Source organism: Pundamilia nyererei, unplaced genomic scaffold (assembly GCF_000239375.1).
Source record: "Pundamilia nyererei isolate P.nyererei 1_Seehausen unplaced genomic scaffold, PunNye1.0 scaffold00065, whole genome shotgun sequence".
Taxonomy (NCBI): domain Eukaryota; kingdom Metazoa; phylum Chordata; class Actinopteri; order Cichliformes; family Cichlidae; genus Pundamilia; species Pundamilia nyererei.
In genome coordinates, this window is record NW_005187466.1 from 1,011,700 (window position 1) to 1,035,102 (window position 23,403).

At 39.6% G+C, this 23,403-nt stretch overlaps 1 protein-coding gene across 1 annotated transcript; it reads left to right on the top strand.

Annotated features, from left to right (window-relative positions):
* Positions 1 to 2,168: 2,168 nt before the first annotated feature.
* Positions 2,169 to 23,403, top strand: hap1 (huntingtin associated protein 1). Its single transcript, XM_013911511.1, has 16 exons — positions 2,169 to 2,229; positions 2,522 to 2,833; positions 4,214 to 4,402; positions 14,845 to 14,921; positions 15,163 to 15,279; positions 15,387 to 15,481; positions 16,536 to 16,644; positions 16,820 to 16,898; positions 16,984 to 17,114; positions 17,207 to 17,281; positions 17,623 to 17,834; positions 19,052 to 19,270; positions 19,396 to 19,733; positions 19,976 to 20,164; positions 20,398 to 20,500; positions 21,771 to 23,403. Exons 1-16 carry the CDS (start codon positions 2,169 to 2,171, stop codon positions 22,165 to 22,167), a joined length of 2,703 nt encoding a protein of 900 aa, XP_013766965.1. The 3' UTR covers positions 22,168 to 23,403.

The following is a 23,403-nucleotide window of genomic DNA, read 5'->3' on the forward strand; positions in this document are numbered from 1 at the left end:
TTGTTTTGTGAGATTATATTCTGCCCCTATCCTAGTTGTGGGTACATTTTCAAAAATCTCTGATGGCATTTTAAGTCTGTTTTGTGTAGTTTTTTTTCTCTTGTTTTAGACGCTGGTGCAATAATCTCTGCAGTTTCATTATGTTCTGCTCGAATCGTGTCCTAGCTGATTAATCAGCTGACTGGCATTATGCGTAGCACACTAAAAGGACAGAAATACAAAGGAAAGAGAGATAACTAATAACCGTGACTCCAGTGTCACCCCTCAGTGTGACAGGGGTTTTGTTTGCCTTCAGGGGTAACTAACCAGTGGTGTAACTGCTAAATTGTAACTGACATCGCATTAACATGAGAAGCTTGGCTGTCACTGTTCTTCTCTTTTAGCTTTTTGTGTGTATAGAATAATTCATTTAGTTCATACCTATTCTATCCATGGTCAGTTTTATTTTATTACTTTAAGAAGAAGTCTTAGTTAGAACCTGTACTTTCTCCTCAAACCTCTCATAGATTTATTGTCAGAAATTGTGGGTCAGGTCAGGTTAGGTCAATATGAAAGCTGAAGTCTGTGACTGTAGTGTGAGAGAGGACTAATTTGAGCATGTTGGCCACAAACCAAAGCACTCACCTGATTGGATGGGCTGTGCAGTGGAGAACAGACACCAATGTGGATAAAGAGAAATCTGGGGGGTGGTGATAGGGATACTCGTGGCGGGGGGTTAATTCGTGATGGTGGAACTGTAGTCTTGACTTGTGTCATGTGCATATTGCCCAAGCTGAACTAGTAGCTGTTGCTTTAATTGGCACTAAGCCTTTGCCCTCTGGCCAACATGTTTTATTGACTGCAATAACTTGGCCGAGGTATCAAATGTCCTTTTGTTGCCCCCTGGGTAAACTAGGAAGCCTTTATCTGTGACTTCAATTAGTAAGAGAGGCATTATTTCAAAAATAATGCAGCGCTAAATATAAGCTATTTGAGCTCTGTGAGAATATTTCCAATATCTATGAACACACAGTTAAAAATGTTTTTGTGGAAATTTTCCCACAGCAGCTAGAGTGACTCAGACAGGACGGATAAGGTGAGATAATGTAGTATGTGACAAGTTCTTGTTGTTTTGCATTACTTAAAATAACAAGAAGCACTCCGAGAGCACAAACCTCCACCATGGCAGCTCACTTTCTGGGGAGTATTTACTTTTAAGGGAATCATATTGTATTTTGTAAATGTTTATTGTGTTTTCTTCTTTTTAAAAAATATACTTTAAGAAGTTTGGACTGCAGTAAAAACAAGTGTAGAGAAAATATGTGCCCTGTTAAAACCCATTTTAACATACTTGATATAATTCTAATTATTTTTTGTATTGATGTGGATTTTTGTTGAATTTTAAGTTTTGGATCATAAGTTTATTTTGTTTTGTCTCAAAAATACTTGATATATATTTAATCAGTTATAACAAGGTCGTTATAAAATTACGGAATAAACTATACTCAAAGTATCCAGTGCCAACATGGTAGTGTGAAAAGCTATTGTCATTTTAAATAGCTCTATAGAACATTGTTATCACTTTGACCTTCAAATTACTTTATTGATTGAAGGAGGGGTCGAAAGCCAAATGTGTCGTGATGTTTTAAATATTTATACACCTTCTATATGCTGACAATACACAGCACACTTAAAAGAATAATAGTTATAACTTATAAGGCTTTTTGTCAATTTCCACCTAATAAATCACTGAGTTGACCTTGAAGATCTTGGTGGACGTGAGCCAATTAAATCGTTAACATGACACCACTCTACATCCCTAGAACATTTTATCAGATTTAATTAAACATTTTTCAAACTATGGTGTTTACAGACAGAATGTACGTGTGTGTATATATATGTATATATATGCATATGGATATTTAGCTTTACTTTACTTCTTTACTTTAGGTCATAGTTTAAGTATCTAAATTCTTTTAGTTTTAGTCTAGTTTCAGTCGACTAGATATCACAGGATTTGTGCGACTAAATTTAAAGTTGTTCCAGTGACTAAAATACAAACTGTAAAAATTTGTTGTGTTGTGAGTTTCTCCAAACAGTTTACAAAGTGTTGTAGTTTCCTTGAGATCAAATGTGATTTGTATCCATATAACTGCTCTTCAGGAAAAACGGAGTTTTTCACACATATAATGTTACTGCACAAGGATATTACTCCTGATTGGATCACTTCCAAACTCATCCCACCTTTAGGTATTGTCTCACTTTCGTCATAAATAAAAGGTTGTTGACAAAATTAGCGGTCAGCGAAATTAACACTGTTGTACATACATATGTGCATGTTCTAATGTGTACAACATTAGCTGCAACTGTTTTTTTTGTTTTTCTTTTGTCATGGAGATAACTGCAGATGGTTTCTGAAACCTTCTAATGTTTCTATTCTCTTTTGTTTCCTCCTCTCTCTTCCTCTTTGTCCTCTCTCTAGTCATTACCTTCAGTCTCAGTCAGAGCCCAATGCCCTGGATGCCTGTGTTTTCCCCCTGAGCAACCGGGCGGCCTCAGTCTCCAAGTGGGACACCTGGCTCCGAGTTGACCTTCACCCTGAACCCCCCAGCCCCAGCCAAGCTGTCCCACCCTGTCTCAACCCCCCTCACTTCTTCTCCTCGTTCTTCTCTTTCTCCTCCCTTCTGGCCCCCACAGGCCCATCTGGACACCCAGTCAGCCTTCTCCCTCAATGAGGGGCAGGGGGAGGCTAAGGGGTCCCTGGACGTGGACCCTCAGCCTCTTCACATTGCCTCACAGGGGTACTTAAGTGAGCTGGGACAACGAGCCTGCCATGATGTGTCAACTCTAACTGGTAGGTCTTTATTTTTTTTTAATGGTGGTTTGAAAGTCAGTGCCCCACCTAAATATACAAGTGAACTAAGCTGATCTGCATGTTTCTTCAGTTAATTCTGACTCAGTGTGCATCTATTAAGGCAGAGCTTCCCAAAGTGTGGGGCAGAGCCATTGCAGGGAGGGCGCAGTATGAAAAGGGGAAAAAACCCAAAACGCTTGGACACTGCTAGTACGGGACGCCCACACAAACGCAAAGCAGGAGATGAAGCATAGCTGAATATGTTCAAACCAACTTCATTCTAAGCCAAAGACTAGAAAATATGGTGAAGCACATCTGTCCTTTGGTTTCACCTGCACAAGTGTCAAGATAGGTCTCCCCTGCATAATTGGTTTTCCCTGCGTCGGGAGCAGCGCTGGGCTCTTCAAATCACGGACAAACAGGATCCCACATTCTTGATTTTTAGTTCACAAACACTTCTTGTAATGACTAACTACTCCTGACATTTTGGAGATGTTAGCTCTTTATACAGTAAAGTTACAGTGGGATACAAATAATATCAAGCTGATCCTGCCACGATTTGTTCCCCCGGTCTAAATCACGGACAAACAGTATCCCACAGTTTGTCCGTGTGACAGAGAGGCACAGAGAGGCATTTTTTGAAAAATGTATTGATAGCAGTGTTGAAAAAACAAAGTGTAAAGACTGAAGATAGAGACAAAATACTGTTAATCTGACTATCTGCCATTCTGCAATTCATCTCATGTAAACAATAACGTGGCGCACAGCGTGACGTGAAAAAGGCACATACCTTTGACGTTGCGTGACGAACTCTGCATTCCTCGTCCACACGTAAACGCAAAACAGGAGTTTTGAAAAATCTCAGTTTTCGGTGATTCGAAACGCCGTTTACGTGTGGACGAAACAGCTGTGTTTTCAAAAATACCCGTGTAGCTGTGGACGTAGCATAAAAGAGTTAGTAGTTTATTTTATTACTACCTGTAATTTATTGCAAATGACTTGTATTTGCTTAATTGTTTACAAAATATTTGAGGTGTGAAATAAACCGCAATGGAGCAAAATATGGGTGTGTGCGGTTGGAGATGTGACTGTGCGTGTGTGTGCGTGCGCGCGGGAGGTGGGGGGGGAGACATTTTTCTTGTAAAACAAAGGGGGGCCTAGCAAAAAAGGTTTGGGAACCACTGTATTAAGGGATTGCATTGCATTGCAGATTCAATCATCTGTCAGTAGAGGGCAGTGTACACTTGCAGGTGACATTGGCTTTGTTTTGGGTCTTAATGTCCACTTTCTTTTTGTTTTTCCTCTCTCTCATATTAATCCATACACTCATCAATCTTCATTAAAAACATACATGTGCACACAAACAATCCCCACACTCAGACCTTTGTTCAGATCTGCCGGAGCTTGAGATAGTGAGCCTCCTATCAGAGGGTCAACCCAACTACACTCTTCGAGCAGACAGTGTGTTTGGATATGACAACGACGACTGGCTGCACACCCCTCTGGTGCCACCAGAGGTCGTACTGGGACTCACACATGACCAGATTGAGGAAACACTCAAATACTTCTGTGAGTACTGTTTCATTTCAGCTCTGACTGAACTGTAAAGTTGTTGTTAGAAAGGCTATAAAAATGGATTATTGACTTCTTTAACTCTTGTTAAAGCAGCAACAAACTTATTGTACTGTAGCTGTTTGTGAAACATGCACAGTGAAGGAATTTTAAAGCATTAAACATCAAAACAGTTTCAGTTTATTAATACTCTGGAATGTCTTTGTTTGAAAACTCTCTTCAGGTTAAACCATCAGCTCTTCTATTAAAGTTATTACTTTAAGTCACAGGTGTCGAACTCCAGGCCTCGAGGGCCGATGTCCTGCAGGTTTTAGATGTGTCCTTGATCCAGTGCAGCTGATTTAAATTGGTAAATTACCTCCTCAACATGTCTTAAAGTTCTCCAGAAGCCTGGTAATGGACTAATCATTTGATTCAGTGTGTTGAAACAGGGTGATATCTAAAACCCGCAGGACACCGGCCCTTGAGGCCTGGAGTTCGACACCACTGCTTTAAGTCATTCCAAAACATACATTATCTTCTTTTTCATCCATTATAAGATTGATTGTTTGTTTGCTGTGGGTTTTTACCTCTTTGCCCTTAGAGGCTGAATGGGTATTGTCGCCACTCCCCCGGGTGGTGCGTAGCGTGGACACCCAAGTTTTGTAAATTCGATAACTCAAGAATGACGAAACTGAGGATTTTGTGATTGATATCGTAGGTGCATGTACTAAAAATCTTAGAATCCCTCTAAGGTCAAGGGCAGGGGTCAGATTTTCTGAAAATCTTGTGATTGAGATAATTGAAGATGTAGGATTTTCTAAATAATACCACACTAAAATTAAGGAAATTTGTGTTTGGATGATTTTTTTCCTGTTTTTTTACAATGCTTCTTTGCTACAAATCCTATACTATTAGAAAGCCTGTTGATTTTCTGCTTAAATGGTAAGACATTTGTAAGGGAAATTCATTTTTGGGTTGGGCAGCAGAGTTGAGCATGTGGGTTGCTCCCATGAAAAACTTGTCAAATCTTCTCTGCTGATTCCAAACAGCTTTTGTTTGGTGTTGTTTGTTGGATTTGAAGATTGAAGTAGGAAGAAACAAGACATTGTGACAATTTATTAATTTAACAAACGGTGGAGGAACCATACACAGGCACAAAAGCTTGACACCTCCTCCTCGTGCTGGTCACGCACAGCTGTGGGACAGCGTCACAGTCTTCTACCAGCATTTGTTGAAAGTCAGCCAGTTTGATTGTGTTATTCATTCTGGAACGAATGCTGTCTGCTGTCTTTGCAAGCTCAAGCTGATCCAACAGGTGTTCAGTAGGGTTGAGATCCTGACTGCAGGCAGGCCACTCCATCCTCTCCACTCCCAGATTTTGGAGGTAGTCTCTAATAAACCCTGCTCTATGGGGGCGAGTATTCTCATCTTGGAGCACAGAGTTCTGTTCCAGACTGTGGAGATATGGGATTGCCACTGGTAACAGAATCTCATCTTGATATCTCTCTGCATTGAGATAACTCCAAAACAAGCCTTGTTTTTCTAGTGAGGGAGATGTCGCCCCACGCCATCACACCGCCTCCAACAAAAATAGATATCCCGTTGACGCCGTAATCAGCATAGCATGTCTTTGACCCTAGGATCCAACTGCCACTGGCAGAATCTGGAGTCATTGCTGAACATAACTTTCCTTCACATTTTCAGGTTCTAGCGCACATGCTGCTGACACCAGTGCAAATGGGCCTGATGAAGGGTAGTCATGGCAGGCCTCCTGGCATCTCTGGAGGCCTCTCTGGAGCGGACATTAGAGACTGGCTGTGTGCGGTCTGTCTGATTAGAGAGTACCTGGGGTAGAGAAGATTTGCCAACATTTCCATGGGCAGAGCCCACATTCTCATCTCTGCTGCTCAACCCACAAATGCATTAGATGTGGCACATTTAAGGGGGAATAAACAGACTTTCTAACAGTAGTTTGGAAGCTTTATTATACATATTTATTGCTAAGAAGCATTTTTGCAACAAAGAAATAATTAACCAAACACAAATTTCCTTATTTTTCTTTACTACTTTATTTTTTTTCCTGTTTATATATGCTGTGAATTGATAAAGGAATTGTGCAATCAGGTTGTTATCTTGTACTTCTGTTCAATCAGATCTCTTTTTGCTACCACAGTCTCCCCCTGCAGGACGTTAGAAAAAAATGCAACTTTAAATATATGTGCACTGATGTCTATCTTCAGACGTTAAAGTCTGTGTTTATATACAGTCTATGATTATCACAGGCCCTGTTGTGTAATTCGTTCATTTAATACGTAAATGTTTGGTGGCAGTAGCAGAAACGTCATCAAGCTAAGCTCCTTTTGTGATGTGCTAATAGTTACCCTATGCTAGTTTGTCTCTTCTGGTTGAATTAGCGTGACTCTCTCACTTAAAAAATACAAGCATATTTAAAGTCGTACAGTATAATTACAATTTCAAATGTTTTTCCTTCTGTCAGTGTATTCCTTCTACAAGAATGCTTGATCCATGGTCGGGTAGATATTTCGACTGAGATCTGTTTAAGGCTGCCATCTAATCCTGTTTATGTTAAATTAACTTGTTTCCGAGTAGGTTTGACCTTACCGACATATCACTTTGACAACCAACCAAACAGTTTCAGAGAAGAGGTAATTCCAGGATGACATCAGATCGTGAACAAAGCTGTAATCCAGCTGAAACGTTAATCCAAGTATGGAAAATGACCCCCTGACTCAAAGTACCTTTTGTAGAAGTTGCAATCATTTTTCAGTTTTCCAGCTCTGAGTCTTTATTCAATGTGCATGTTTGCGGTCAATCAAATTATATTTATGCAGAATTGGTTTTGCCATTGTAACAGAAACTGTAGTATCTATGGATTCATGCAAAATTAAGTTCTACTTGTGTTTACAGACGATAGATAAACATGATGATAAAATATTTTAAGTTGTGTTAAAGTTTAGTCTTTCACTTTCCTGAATTGCTGCCTTTTTAGTGGGCTCAATCTACCAAAATGTTTCATTGTTGCCATAGGGGGAAAAAAAAAGTTTATTTAATTTAGTAAACGTGTACTGACTTCAGCACCTCATAGTTGTTTTTACCTTTAAAACATCACAAGAATAAAAACGCGTATTGTCACAGGGAAGTAAGAATTAAAATGTAGACATTATCCCAAGAGAAAAATCAAACAATCATTGTGTTAATTTTTCGCCTTTTGTTTTAGAGCTCAGTCTTTGCCCGAGTAAAGTTTAGGTTTGGTTCGTTGAACATTAATATGTTACTTTTGATGGTTGGCCAAGAATGTTCTCACGGCCGCTTTGTACTCGATAAGGTACTGAAGGAAAGACAATAAATGTGAAGGCGCGCCTGTCAACATAGTAATCGAAAACAGACTAGTTAGCTGTTGTGCAGCACACAAAGCACGTTTCGGTTTGCTTTGTAAAGATATAAAGGGAACAGTACTCACAAGAGTGAATATGAACATTTTAATAGTAAGCTGCATTATTGTGTTTATGGCCTATAAAGTTTGGTGAATGTGTCATTGCTATAGTGCATTTAGTTTTTATTCTGATCAAAGACTGGATAAACTAACTAGTCATACAAACTTACAGTTTTCGAGTATTAAACTTGGAATATTAAATATTAAACCTTTCATTTCCATTTATGCTAAATGTTTTATTTTATTATTTTAAATGGAGAATAAATATTTCAGGAAGCTCCTTTTCATAATGTTTAAACTTGGTGGTAAGAAATAAAAAGGACCTTCCATCTCTCTGGTCGTGCTGTGCACCTAACCTCCCCCACGCGCACACACGCACCACATTTAGGTGAGTCGCAGATGTCAAATGTCACTAATCCGATTAAGCAGTCATGACTTCTAAGCAGTTTATGCTGCAGCTCCACAAACAGCATATCCTAATGGCGACTCTGACATCACTACAAAGTCAATGTTGGCAGTCACTTGCAACACTGATGTTAATACATCCTCTGTTTTAAACAAAGTCATCATGAACTACTATAGAGTAGCTGCATGACTCAATGCATCTGTTGTTATTGTCCTGAAACATGTTGACTTGCTCTCAAATTATAAAATACAGCTGATGAGAGAATCCTAGAATTGGATTCTGTAGTTCTTTGAGGTATTAAATATTGAATTAATAATTTTGTTAATACATTTATACACTATTATACTATTGTATGTTTCTGTCATTATAGTTGGATCTCTTTTCATAAGGAATAATTTTATATATGAAGCTAAATATGTAAATAACTGCCCCATTACCTTATATTGTGTTTTTGCTTGTTTCTATATTTTAAAAATTAAAAAAGGAGTTAGAGTGGTTTCCTGTCCCTATAGCCCTGATTTATAGTAATAGGATTGCATGTTTGTGTCCTCGTAATGTTAAATAGGCTCTACCTACGTGATGCCAACCCACGTATTGCTATACGGAACAGGACAGACTAACCTGACCCATGCAGACTGTGCCATGCTGCTGTGACTCTTTTTGGCATGTGGCATATGGTGTTGTTTGAGTTCTTTACTTAAGCTCACACCCTGCTCCTCTGTGCTCTTTCTTGGTGTTTTGTTTGCAGTCTTGCGCTCATTTGATATAATGCTAGTTAATGAAAAACACCTTTCAATCATTTCTAGGATTGAGATTAAATCTCTTTCTAAATATTGATCACAGTTAATGTTGAAATTGGTGCATATTTTAGCATTGTGTAGAGTATCTGGCGTGTCACCGAATGTTGAATTTGTTCAATAATATTTATGTAATGATAGTAGATCAAACCACATACACAATGTATAAAGGCGTTGTCTCAAGGTGCTCTATGTTGTAAGGTAAATCCACATATAATCACTGATGTTGACCCCACTCAGTTCATTATTTTGGTTTTTTAGCCTATAGCTTTACTGTTGTACTTTGCTCTTTCTGCATTCTTTGAGCATACAGCTAAAGAGCCAAAAACCTGCTAAGTTTTTGCTCTAAAGAACCAATGTAGCAACTTATAACATTGTGGAACATATAGGAGCTAAAAATTAGACTTTCTTGTAAGTAACTGGTCAGAAAATAAATATAATTGTTTAGCATTGGAAATTGTTTAACCTAATGTGAAAACGTATATGAACTGAACAAACAATGAGTAGTATAGCCAGTTTGTCAAGGAAGTATTAAGATAATTTTTTTAGCGCTATCAAAAATAACAGTAATGATTCACAAAACCAGTGATCCCTAACAAGGAGTGCATGGGAAGTAACCATGAAGCGGCTCAGGCACGCAGTAAAAGGAGATTTTTTGGTTCAATTAGAAACATTGTTCTCCAGCATATTTGGATATTGATTCATGTTTTACCTTTCCATAAAGGATCATAAAGTTATCACAACCAGAGATGCGAGCACTACGTGATGACTGTGCACAACGTTTTTTCTGTAGATGCCCTGAAGCAAAACAAGGTGGCAAGTGACCTTCCAGGGTGTTCCCCTGCATGAATATGATCTCATATCAGCTCATATCAATGATATCAGCTCTCACTTTGCAGACTTTTATCAGTAACATTTGACTCTTAGTAAGCAAAGAAACACACAATGAGTTACACAAGTGTCCTATTTCATGTTATTGAGCTCTTACTCAAAGTTTATAAGGTGATCTTAAGAACTATATCTGCAGGATTTTCTTTTTTTTTAATGAACGTGCTAGATTACAGGTTTTCTTTTGTTTCTGGCTGGTGACTTGAAAGTGAAGCTTTTGTCACTTATTTTTATTACTAAGGGCGAAGTCCACTCATCATTACTTCCTTATAACCATTTGCTTTTCTTTTAGTTGTGTTGTCTCTTGTCTCATGGTTGAACCATTCCTTCCGTGGACGTGCACGTAATTCACGTGCATTCTTCAGGGAATAACAAATGCATGAATGTCTTTTACAGAATTTGACAGGCACACAGTCAGTTTGTGGGTGAAAAATTAATTAGAAGGTAAATATTTGATTGTAAGAAACTGCTTTGGCTTGGGCAACAACTGAAGTCACAAGATACACAGACTGGACATATATGATGAAGATGTAGAATATTTGTGACTTTTATATTATTTTAGTGTCTGTAATATTTTTACAGAGAAAAACAAAAAACTTCTTCAATTTATTATTATCTGTGAAAACTTACTCAGTAATTAAGAACAGGGGCTTTTGCCTCCATCAGTCCCCTGTGGGGGTGGGTGTGACTCTGCCTGCACCACTATTACGCAGAGCCCCCTCCTCTATCTGGTACTGCGTATGTGAGGAGAATTAGACCAGCCACTGGCATGGATGGAAGCTACTATCTTGCTCGGTTTACAGGGGTGGGTGGGCTTTGTGCAGCATCCTTTTGAATTGCACCAAATGCCCCAACCAGAATTATTGTCATTTGTAGTCTCGTGTCACTCATATCTTTTAATTCTTGCTAACAATAATTAATAAATATCAGATTTTATGGCTTGCCATTTAGACTTTGATGCCTCCTTTACCCCTTCTCCTTTTCCCCCCTCTTTTCTTACCCGGTAGTCCAACGTGGCCAGGTGAAGGGAGGCAGGCATGACGACAGATGGCCCTTACAGTCTGACGGATTATATATTAACAACAAGCAGCTCAGATTCTCATGCACACGCAAATAGAGGCGTATACACTCACTCACACAGTCTAGTTGATATTGCTTTACCCTACACACACGGCAGCAGATTCATGCCAGAGACACAAATGGTTTGTCACAGCACAGCTGACAGACAGCAGGAGTAGAAGAACGAGGGATTTAACCCATGGACGGAGATACAGAGAGCAATTTTTCATCCATCACCATGGAGGTGTGGAGCTCCTCAGCATCTGAGGGAGATGAGGAGGAGAGGAGCCATTCCAGTCTTTTAGATGAAATAGCAGAGGAGAACAAATGCCACAACAGCAATAACAATAACAACAACAACAATGACAACCTTTGCAGGGAGGTGACACAAGGTGAGATGTGCTGATCTTCTTCTGCAGAGCTCATACTTAGAAAATAGAAATAAGAGAATATAGAAGTAAAATATTAAAGGTCAAGTTCAAGTGCAACTCAGATATTCTTGTCCGGTGCACTCTGTAGTACATTGCGTTGTCATGGTCCTCGTTATCTAAGCACTTTAATACTTAATGGTGAGCTGCGTATACTGCAGGGTGCAGTTGTGTCACTGAAGATACACTGTGCAAATGAAGATTAACCTTTAACAAAAAGCGAGTCTTTGCACACCCTGCTTGAAGCTTTAGTTCAAAATTAGAGCATCAAGAGGTGTAAAGTTTTGTAAGTGTATTCAGTTTCAGTTTTTCCTTTTAGTGTTGTGAAGGTCAGAGTACCTGTGAGTGTGTATGCCCATGCATGCTGCAGCAGCACAACCAAGCTGTGTATGCAAGCGATCAAATTATAATTCTCGGTCATTCCATTTTGTGTTTTCTCTTTTTACTGTATGGATCCAGCGTTACACTATATATGTTTTTTCCTTCCTCCTGCAACAAACAAAGGGGGGTGGGGGGAGCAAAAGCAAAATTAGCTTTAGTTTTTGCAGGACAAGTTAGAGAATTTAAACATATTTCTCTTTCTAAGAATGACTACTGTTTAATAGATGTGCTTTTGAGGAACAACAACTACAGGTGCATTACTGTACTGCTGCTCTAGTTCCAATCCTATAATTTCAGGAGCTTTTTCCTAAATGTGACTGGTGCATTAAAATGCACCAATTTAAACTGACATTTGCCAAATTGAGACATTTTACATAACATAATTTTTTTTTTTGCTTTTTCTCCAGGTCAGTTTGTATACCAAAAAAAAATCTGGTACTGCTCTAGTACTTTATAAGTAAATGCATGCCTATGTAGGCTTGTTTTTATCTGAATGACTGTGTGACATGTTCCAGGCCTTTTATTTAATGTGTGCATTTATAGCTGTATGTTGTGTGGGTGTGCATGACGGTGCAAACCAAATGTTAATCAGAAATATAAGTCCTATATTTCTTTTTAGTGACATGTATTTTAACTTGGATCTGTCCCTTAATACTGTTATTGACTTGCTTAAACTGCACTAAAAATGTACAGACAGATTTGCACTAGGAAGTCTTGTGAGACAAATATTTTATCCTGCCAATCCTATCAAATGGTCACCTTCAGAACAATACAGATCAATGATCACTGTAAATGTTATTCCTGGAGCTCATCTATGTCCGTCTGATCCCTCAGCCTAACAGACGTCATAAGCGCACCTAAGTCATTAAGGAACAGTATTAGACTTGCAGTCCATTGAACTTGACTAGATTTAGCTCAGCCTAGACCCCAAAACCTCTACCTGGATCTGCTCTGTGCCGTGACAGCTGGGTTAAGAGGAAATAGATTAGGTATTTTGGCCAGTGGGATAGAGGGTGTAAATAATACACAGTACTCTAACTTCAGTTTAATGTTCTACTAACCACTGAGATTAGGCAGTAAAATGTAAAAAAGTAGAGTGTTTCTTCTTGGTTTAACATGTCATTGTTTTGGATATGTGAAAATGAAAATGTGTTCCTACCAGTAGTCCTGCTGCAGACTTTCCCCTTAGCACTACACTTTCAGGACAATAGGATTTAAAGAAGTTAACCTATTATCTGATTAACCTTTGTTAATTTACAGATTCTATTGTGGTCATCACATTAGTGCACAAGTAGACGTGCATCACTGTGACGATTTGCTGTTTCGTTTCCAGTTTGGATTATTATTGACCTTGAAGTCTTATCTCTATTGTTGAAATGTTGCTGAACATGTGACATTTTTTCATTAGCAGATTAAATTTCAGGATTTTTGTAACACTTGCATTTGTTTGATTATGCTCACATTTTAAGGAGATTGGATTTTAATACGAGACATTAGACAGTATCTCTGACCTGACTTTTATGATGCAGACGTGCAGAGCTAGTGTTATCATTCAGTGGAGGCTGGGTATTCAAGTGCTTTTGCCTTGCTGCAGTGTCCTTGAGAGAAACATATTATCCTGCCAGCTGACCTGTTACATAGCCAACAGTGAGCATTAAAATTGAATCCAAAGGGTGGCAAGCATCATTTGTCATCTCTGTGTGTGTCCTAGAATCAACTCTTTGGTTTTGACACATGATCCCCACCACTGCTCCTGAGAAGTCTTCAACAAAATAATTAAGTTCCTGATCTCACATATTTTGACAGTGACCAAATTTTTCTTTGATCTTAGTAAAAATAAATCCTGTAGATGTGGTTCATGCTATAAGTTATGGCCAATATAAAGTGTGCTTACACAGAGCAATGCGGTACAGTCCAGCCTAAGGTTGGGTTCCTTCCATTAGGCTGATTAGATACTGACACAGCTATCCAATCACTGTGTTTCTAGGCCAAATTCAGGACAGTCTAATTGTGTGCCAGGCAGCTTCCCATCTCTTTAGCTAAGCTTTCATCTGAAGTAAGATTATGCAACTTTAGAGATGTTGCATGCAGAATCGTAAGCTAATCCAAGCTAATGTCTGCACATCTTTAAGCAGATTCTAAAACACTGTATATATGCATTTTACACAAATGAGGCATGCCACTAAACAGTACCTATAATTAAAGGCATTATTGCAAAGACAGAAACAAAGTGAAACCACGATCTCATACCTATTAGTAAATGTCTGAAAAATAATTTAACCTATTGAAATTTAGAAATGATGATTACATGAATGCCATTAATGTAAAATCTGTCTTATCTGTCCTAAACGAATGACTGATTAATCCTGTTCGCCACTTCAGCTTTAACTGGCTTGTTTACAATATGTCTACTTCACTGTACAGGATGCAGTTACAGGTCAATAGCCAGCCACTGTTATCCTTTCCTGATGTGAATACCTGGTCAGTTTAGTCCCTGTACATGGACCTATATTAGCATCCAGGAGAACGAGGTCTTTAGTGGCGTCTTATCCGGGCTAAAAAGGATCAAGCTAAGAGGATCAGTTTGTGGCTGACCATGTGGAGCTTTTGTGGCTGACCATGTGGAGCTGTTGTGTCTCGAGATCTGGTTAATGATAAATAGCAATAATGTAACTTTATCAGGTAGGCGGGTCTTTCTTCACTCCAGTGGACATCTTGTTTTTATCTTTTTGATAATTCAGGTTCACCAGTGCATCGACAAATGCAACCAAGCAAAGCAGCTTTGAATAGAAAAAAAGAGATGTTACAGTAATGGACAAGAAATATCAGGAAAGTCTTTACACCGTAATATCATGTAACCTATTAAAGGTATTTGTAAAATAGAAACAGGAAGAGATCAAAGTGACAAAAGCAATCTAGTTGTCTAGTTAGCCTTACACCATCCTACTGTAAGCACGGCTGACTTCTTGCTGTTCTCTTCCATTACCATCTACAGTTATGTCTTTTCCTTCATTCATTAAATCCATCTCTCACTCCTCCCACAGTGCTGTCCTCAGACAGAGTTGGCCAGGTCACCAAGACATATCATGATATCAAGGCGGTCACCCACCTGCTGGAGGAGGTAAGACAGAGACACACAGCAGATGAATGGAATTTAAGAGGATTAGACTTATCTGCCTCACAGATCATCACTGTTTGCCACAGTTTTCTGCATATTTTTGTCACCCCTCTCAGTGCTATCTACTAACATTTTGGTCTTACATAATTACGGTTTAAATTAGTACAGTGTAATCAAATCATTTAAAACCTTAAACATATCTCAACGTATTTATTAATTTATATGTTTGATTATGACTTTGCAGAAAGAGCGTGATCTGGAATTGGCAGCACGGATTGGCCAGTCCCTCCTGAAGCAAAACCAAGAACTAACGGCACGTAATGAAATGCTGGATGAACAGCTTGAAATTGCAAAGGAGGAGGTAAAAAGAAAGGCTCCTGATACACACCTGTATAGCGAGATGGAAATATTTCATCTTTGTTGTGCCACACTCTGCTGTGCTTAAGTGATCGTGACTTGTTTTCCTAGATTGCTCAACTGCGCCATGAGCTCTCGATGCGAGATGACCTCCTTCAGTTCTATGCGAGCACTGAGGAGATTGAAAACGCTCAGTCGCAGTCACCGTGAGTACACAAATATGCACATATGGTGTAACGCACAGGGTTGAATGATGACGAGCTGCTGGCAACTTGTTTTGCATATTGTGTATAAGTCTTACTTTAACATATGTAGCTTTTTTCTGACTAAAATTGTATTTGTCTAAAAATCTGTAACAGAGGTGCAATGCATCCTATACTCTTTAAAAAAAAAACTAACTATGCTTCAAGATGTTATCACAAAGTAGTTTCAGTGGACTTCATGCTGTAGTGGTACCAAAATGTTCCTCAGTGTTTATGATGGTGAATGTCCGCTATGAAGGATTGTGTTTACACTGTTGGTTACTACCTTGGGCTTATACATAAGTAAACAGACGTCAGAACACTGATCCTCTCAATGTCTTCAGCTAGTAAAACCCTCCCCATCAGCAGTTAATCATTCCTATTACACATTATTAGACTCTGTTAACTTAGATTCATCGCAGTGATCCATGCTAATTATTTTGAGTGTTAATTATATTATAAAATAGCCTATTTATACAGGGCTTAGCACTTGATCATTCTTTTTCAGAATCAGAATCAGAATCAGAAAGGGTTTTATTGCCAAATGTTGAGCAGGTTTACAACATTAGGAAATTGCTGCAGTACTTAGTGCAAACATACTGTCAGATAATGCTTAAATAAACATAAAAATAAAAATGAAAAGTGCTAAGTAGATAGATATATGCATGAATGCAGGTGGTGATCAGTGCAAACATGGAATGATGCAGTGAGCACAGTGTAGGGTCATGTGTTAGTGGTGGGAACAGTCATGTGGTTTGGTCATGAGAGGTTCTGGTGCGAAAGGACCAGAACCTCCTGCCTGAGGAGAGCAGGTCAAACAGACTGTGTCCAGGGTGAGAAGGGTCAGCTATGATCCGAGCTGCACGCCCCAGTGTCCTGGAGGTGTACAGGTCCTGCAGAGATGGAAGTCTGCAGCCAATCACCTTCCCAGCAGAGCGCACAACATCAACATTTTCATCGCTTTTCTTATAAAAATTTGGATTTTATTTAATATAAGTGCATTTCTTTCTTTCTTTAGAATGAAAAGGAATGAATCATCAAGTTCACTCACCAACTTCATCCACTATGACTTCCTACAGCAGAAACTGAAAGGTTTAGAGGAGGAGAACCGCAAGCTCAGATTAGAGGTATGCACCAACTTTGAAATTAAAGAGATATTCCTGTTTGTTATGTGTTTATTTATTCACTTATTTGAAAAGAAATAGTACAGTATGCAGTGCGTCTTTGCTCATTGCACACAGTTTTCAAGACTGCTGTTCAGCATCACATATGATAATTGATTATTAATAATTTTTTCTGCAGGCTACTGAGCTCTCAACGGAGACATCAATCTACGAGGAGCAAGAACAGGAGCTGATGATGGTGTGTGTGGATGAGCTCTGTAAGTGCCACAGTCTTGCTTCAGTCAATGAAAATGAGAATTATAAGTCAGGCACAAGGAAATTTATGGGACTTGTGTGTTTCAGCATCTGCCAATAAGCAGGTGGTTGACTTGTCGGAAGAGCTAGCGCGGAAAGTAGAGGATTGTCTCAGGCAGCAGGAGGAAATCAGCTCGCTGCTCGCTCAGATCGTTGACCTGCAGGCACGCTGCAAAGGGGTGAGAGGCTCACACATGTGCACAGCTTTTGTTATGGATTATATTAAATAATTGTGTTAAAACTTTTAAAATTCTGTTCTCTTTCCGTCTAGCTCACCCATGAGAACGAGGAGTTAAACCACCAGCTGAATGCCTCCCGTGAGAGCCAGCAAAAACTGAAATCTGAGGTAAGATACTCGCTTTGTAATCTCTGTGACTTCAACGGCATTTTTGGTGTTGGATTAAGATGATTACATGAGCTCAGTTTTGATTTGTCTTTGTGTGTGGCTGAAAAGCTCTCATAATATAGACACAGATGTAGAGTTTGAGGTGTTTACAGAAACCCATTTTTGGCTTTAGATAAATATGCTGATTCCAGCACCGCTTGGTGATTTATTATCAAATGTGTATGTGTAGAAGCTTATCATAGCATTATATATTCAGCTGCTCCTGTGTATTTTGTCAGTGGCATGACACTTTCCCCCCCCTTGATCTACAGTTTGACTGATTTGTCACCCCCTGTCTCTAGCTCAAGGACTTGCAGGACAAGTACTCAGAGTGTAAGGACATGCTCCACGAAGCCCGAGAGGACATTAAAAATCTTCGAAACAAGAGCCTGCCGAATAGCACCGTGCAGCGGTACACTTCATTGGCCTCAGTCCTCCCCATGGACTCACTGGCAGCAGAGATTGAAGGCACTTTCCGCAAAGGCCTAGACACCCCAGCTCCCTCAGAGTACAAGTGAGTCTGTAACCTGCGTCTGTTTGGCTTATATGCACATTTTAAAAAATCCTTATCCACTTTGTCTGGTCTAAATTGACCAGATTGTACCGTGAATATTGAGTAGCAGTTGTAGTTTCATGTTCCTGTTTTCATAAGAATTATTTTCTAGAACTACAGAGATAACTAAGGTTAAACAAGTTCAGCTCTGGGAAACCACCTTTATACCTTAAGTACTTAAATTCTGTGGTAGTTCCACTCCCTGCCCTATCACACCTTAAACTCAAATGCCTTCGTCAAGTGGCTTTTACTTTTATAGCAGCTCAGCTTTTATTAGACACAGTCCTTACAGAAGAAAAAAAAACAGCAGGTACAATAGTACTGACTGAGTTGATGCATGTTTGAAAATAATTACTAGTAAGGTTTAGTATGTTACATGTTTATGTGTTGTTGTGGTAATTTTTTAGATTAAATTTCTACAATTTTAACTGTGCTCAGAGAGCTTTTGTTCACAGCATTCAAAGCAATCTGTAGTTTGTTGATTTAATTTCTTGTATGGATGCATTTCCCGTATTTGGGTAATTTTTTTGTTTTAGGAGACAATATACTACAAAGAACAAGAACATCATCAACCAAAATGTTAAACAAAGCGAACCAGAATTTGAAATGCAAACTGAAGTGAAAATCAATTACAAATTTGACCATTTATTTATTCAACTTATAACAGCATATAATAATATGTCATATACTATTTGAAAGATACGTCACTGATATATAATAACGCATTTTATTTGAAAAAACAGAATCTCAGACTTGCCTCACTCTTTGCATCAGCCTAAGATCCATAGCGCGAGGCATTCACTTTGCCAGCAGGCCTGTTAAGCTAATAGACTTAGTCTAAAAGTATTGTAGGTTACACTTAAAACTGTTACAGCTAAGTTTTAACTGACACAGCATGACACCTTGGTATATCCCAACACTGACCCCTTAACAGTACCATACTGGTACTGTTAACTGGTAGTTTCTTTTGTTAAAAGAGTCTCCAAACAGAGGAGAATCTTTTAAGTTCAAGTTTGAAGGGTTTTCTTTGTTGCTTCTAAATGAATGGCAATTATACAATTACCCTCCTGTAGCTTGTGTAAAATTTTGATGAGTTTCAATTCTGAATATTTTTTTGGAGGAGTGTGAATGTGTAAGAGAGACACTCATGTCATTACTTTTGCTGTTTCCTCTGGCAGGAACCACCCCTGGCGTGTTTTTGAAACCGTGAAAGTGGTGAACAAGGCTGTAAGGCAGCGGTCTCAATGCCACTCACCAGGTGTGCCAGGCTCCAGCCCGGTGTCCACACCTTCCAGCTCTAACAGCACCCCTCGGACCAGCTACTATGGCTCCGATAATGCCAGCCTGAACTTGGAAGACAAGCCGAGCTCCAATCATGCTCAGAAGGAAGACAGCAGGTAAGACTGCACATCAGATGCCACAGTAATGCCTAAAGATTCGACACAGATTTTACATTTTGGGATACAGTTTGAAGCTGTAGGATGTTGACTTTAAAATAATGTTGTTAATTTTTCCTTTTTAGCGTTAGTGGGCCAAAACGTTTAGGTCAACCAGGCACACCAGGAGGCCAGGATCTCGAAACTGCCTTGTGCAGACTCTCAGTCCGCCAGCAGAACCACTCTTCTGACCGACCTTTCTTCGATGTGGAACGCGAACGTAAACTCCGTGCCTTGGCAGCAGACAGTGAGGAAGGCGAGGGTTCTAGTGGCTTCCTGACGCCAAATTACAGCTTGGCCTCCAGCCCAGCTGCTTCAACAGGCACCAACTACTCCAACGGTAGCTCCCGACACTCCTGTGGCTCCTCGGGAGGATCCAGGTCCTACCTACCTGACCGTCTGCAGATTGTCAAACCTCTGGAAGGTAAAATTTTTAGCTTTATGTTTCTCTAATCATGTCTTCAAACCTGCTTCAGCATTTGTGCAGTCTTGATGAAGCATAAGAAAGTAAAACAAGACAGAAAATGACGAGCTTCTTCACCTTAGCCTCTGTAGTAAATCCCACGGATGAAAAGCTGCCCTGCTCAGAGAGCAGTATTTGTAATGCATCTGTATTGTATTACCACACACTTCAGTGGCAACACCTTCTGAATCTCTACTCTTCAGGCTCAGTGACTCTGCACCAGTGGCAGCAGCTGGCCAAACCAAACCTGGGAGGTATCCTGCATCCACGCCCGGGAGTCCTAACTAAAGACTTCAGGGAGCTCGAAGTTGACATACAGCACGTCTACAGCTTGAACGACCTGGAGGAGGATGAGCCAGACCTGTCACACCTCTCCGGAGCTCACGGCATGGGTACGACACATTGGCACACTACACACACGAGTCAACTAGTTGTCTCATTTCTACTCAATTCCAGATGACATATTTACTGAAGTGCATATCTTCTCATTATAGAGGATAGCTCCCATTCCTTGCAAAATTAGTGCAGGGTTCATCTTCATTCAGTCTTTTAGTGACTCTTTAGATGTGTGTCCTTTCCCACATGTGTAGTTTAACCTACCTTTTTCCCCTCCATGACCTCACAGTCTCTTCATCGGGTCCCAACCTCCCTCAGACCCCTCCCACACATCCCATCACCACCTGCCAAGTCCTCCAACCCTCCCTAATCATCCCCTCCTTCTCCACTAGGTAAGAACATACTGTTTTGGGGTTATTTCGTCTTTGCTCATTGTGTTTTTTCACAGCTCTGGCCAAGGTAAATACTCTTTAGGCAGTGTTAGTTGGATTTTTTATTAACCTTTTAAACTAGATTTACTAACCCAAACTTTTTTTTCCCAGTGTCAGTTTCATTAAAGCGGGCCTAAATTGTTTGTTTTCTTTATTTTGTGAAATTGTGTGCAGCGATACTAAATATGGGCAAAGTTTGACATAATGAGGTCACTGTGTATGCGCTTTATGAAGAACACTATGGCCATCCCAGGCACATAGCTCTTAGCCACAAACTGCTTTTTAAGTATTCTGTTTGCAAGGGACAGCCAATCAGAAGCTGTCTTATAGGAAAGGTGGCTTTAAAGGCACCAACACTAAAACGGTTCATTTTATACAGAAGATGACTTGAATGAATTACTTCCCCAAGGCTCTAAGGCTACTAACTTAGACTCCAAGAATAAAATTGTGGAGCTGAAAATGAGCACAATAGGTCCACTCTAAACAGGTATAGATATTACAGATTGCAGTTGCTCTGTCTTTCCTAACTTCCATTCTTTACCCTCTCAATGGTAGAAAACGTCTGTCAAGGCTCTTTCTCCAACTCTAGAAGGAGCCACCAGGGAAAAGTAAGAGCCTGGTGTTATAAATGCACTCTGAATGCTTGATTAGTGTCAGTAATATTAACGACAGAGGCATGATCTCCAGCACTTCCAGTCCTCACTCTGTGCATGAAATGAGTGATCAATAAGTCTAGAAAGGAGTTTACTGTGTAAACATTTTAATATATTTATAAAACATAGATCTACCTAAATCTAATGTACTGCATTGCCTTCCACGGTAAAACAATTTAAAAAGTTGGTTCACTGCTTTTAGATGCTAAGTAGGATGTAGTGGGAGGTCTGTAAATGTTACTTGATGCGCCATGAGTCCTACTTCCATTATGCATGTTATCTTCTACTAACGCTGTGCCTACCGTTGTAACATCTGCTATTACTTGTTTTTGAGTTTTTTATTATATATATATTTTTTACCATCTCGTCCACTTTCTTCCACACCAGATCTGTTTTCCTCATCACTGGGATATTAACATCATGTTTCTCCACTTTTTAGTGTTGATGTGCTAAACTAACCAAAACGTCTCACATCGTCTTTTTTTCCCAGTCGGTTTATATGAATATGCATGTGCTTGTAGAGGAGATGTTATGTCATTTAGTTTTAATTTTTTGTTTGTTTCTTTTTTTTTTAATAGCCTTCACTCTTTCGGCCTGCCACCTTCTCGGGACCGTGAGCACGTGAGCACTTCACCAGCCTTGCAGCAGGACTTTGGCCAGGGAGGCCAGACAGCCACCACAGAGCTTAGCACTTCATCACTGGGACTCCTGCAACTGCTGCAAGAGCGCGGCATCTCAGCCTCCCGTCATCCCCACCACAACCTGCACTACAGCCGCACTGGAAAACCTTCATTTTCTACAGTATCAGACAAAAGAGGAGACTTTTTCTCACACAAAGAAGGACGAAGGAACATTTTTAGCTGGAACTTGGTGGAGAAGCTTCAGAGTCTTGGGTTGCACAGAGTGGCAGCCTGGGGGATGAGGGGCCCCAGTGACAAAGACAGGGAAGCAGTCAGACCTCCTCCGAAAGTGTGATGCATTCACCTCCACACTCCTCTCTCATTCACCATAGTGACTTTGCATAAAGCCATGCGATTCCTACTGTGCACTTCAGTGCCCACCACAGCACCCGTGTCTTGAAAAGAAAAGCCACAGAATGTGTTAGAGCCATACTTTCAGTTATTGGTAGTGTGCAGTACAATGTTTTTCTATGAACTTGTGCACGGTAAATTATTCTTTACATGTGGGACATTTTCATCTCAGGAAAACCACCTGATCACTGCTGTGTTTGATTCACACTTTGCTTCTTTTTACGCAAAAAGGAAAATGATGAAGAAAAGAAATATTTTATACTTTTGTGTTTTGACTTTCCTTTTACAATTTGCCCCACCCGCAATCACTGGTTTTAAAAAAACCTCCTCACTCGTCATTTTATTAGTTTCCAAAGAGAAACATGAGCTATGTGTAAATAATAACTGTCATTTAGGGAAATGAAAAAAGACAATGTGCTGTAAATTACTGAGAGTAGAGAAACCACAAACAAACCAATGCTGTCCCTGAAAATGCACTAAAATGCAGTCTGGTCTTCCTGCTTATTCGCTGCTATGTTGACAAAAGTATATAGTATATAAGTTTGTCAAACTATTCTTAGAAAGAAGCACTGAGAAGAAGCCTGACGATCCAGTGACTGAACTGAGTAATGTTAATAATATTAAGCAGTCTGCCTTGCAATCCATTACTTGCTCTCACATGCACACTTCCATTTCACCTCTAAGCTGTTTAAAGTTACGCCTTTATGGACTTTATTCTGAGCCAAACCTCACCACAACCAAATCGGATTTGCATGCTGCATGGAAGACGGTGAAGCAACATGTTGACTCCAGTGACTCAAAGTTTTGTTTGTAGAAATCTGCTGTATAAATCATGTCATCGGGAATTTTTAAACCACTGGGATTTAAATTTAACCGAAATCACGCTGGGCATTTCAGAGTGATATCTGTGACAGTAGGCGCAATAAGTAATATGTAATAAGTACAAGAGTTATCATGATAATTTAAACAGCATCACTCTGATTGATCAATCAGCTCTGGCGAAAAAGCCACAGGATAATGTGGATTTAAAAGGGAAGAATTCATAAACAGAGATTTGTGTTTCTACTTAAATTAACCAAACGACTGTTTCTGTGCGCTGTTGTTTGCTGTAACTCTACATGTCAGTGTGTGCGTAAACTGTACCACCTGTGAATAAATGTTTTCATTTCCACCAAGTTCA

Excerpts from the sequence above, each read along its gene's own strand:
- hap1 (XM_013911511.1), top strand. The coding sequence starts at position 2,169 with ATGTTACTGCACAAGGATATTACTCCTGATTGGATCACTTCCAAACTC. Across the intron at positions 16,645-16,819 it reads ACCGCAAGCTCAGATTAGAG|GCTACTGAGCTCTCAACGGA; the intron begins GTATGCACCAAC and ends TTTTTTCTGCAG. Across the intron at positions 19,734-19,975 it reads GATTGTCAAACCTCTGGAAG|GCTCAGTGACTCTGCACCAG; the intron begins GTAAAATTTTTA and ends TCTACTCTTCAG.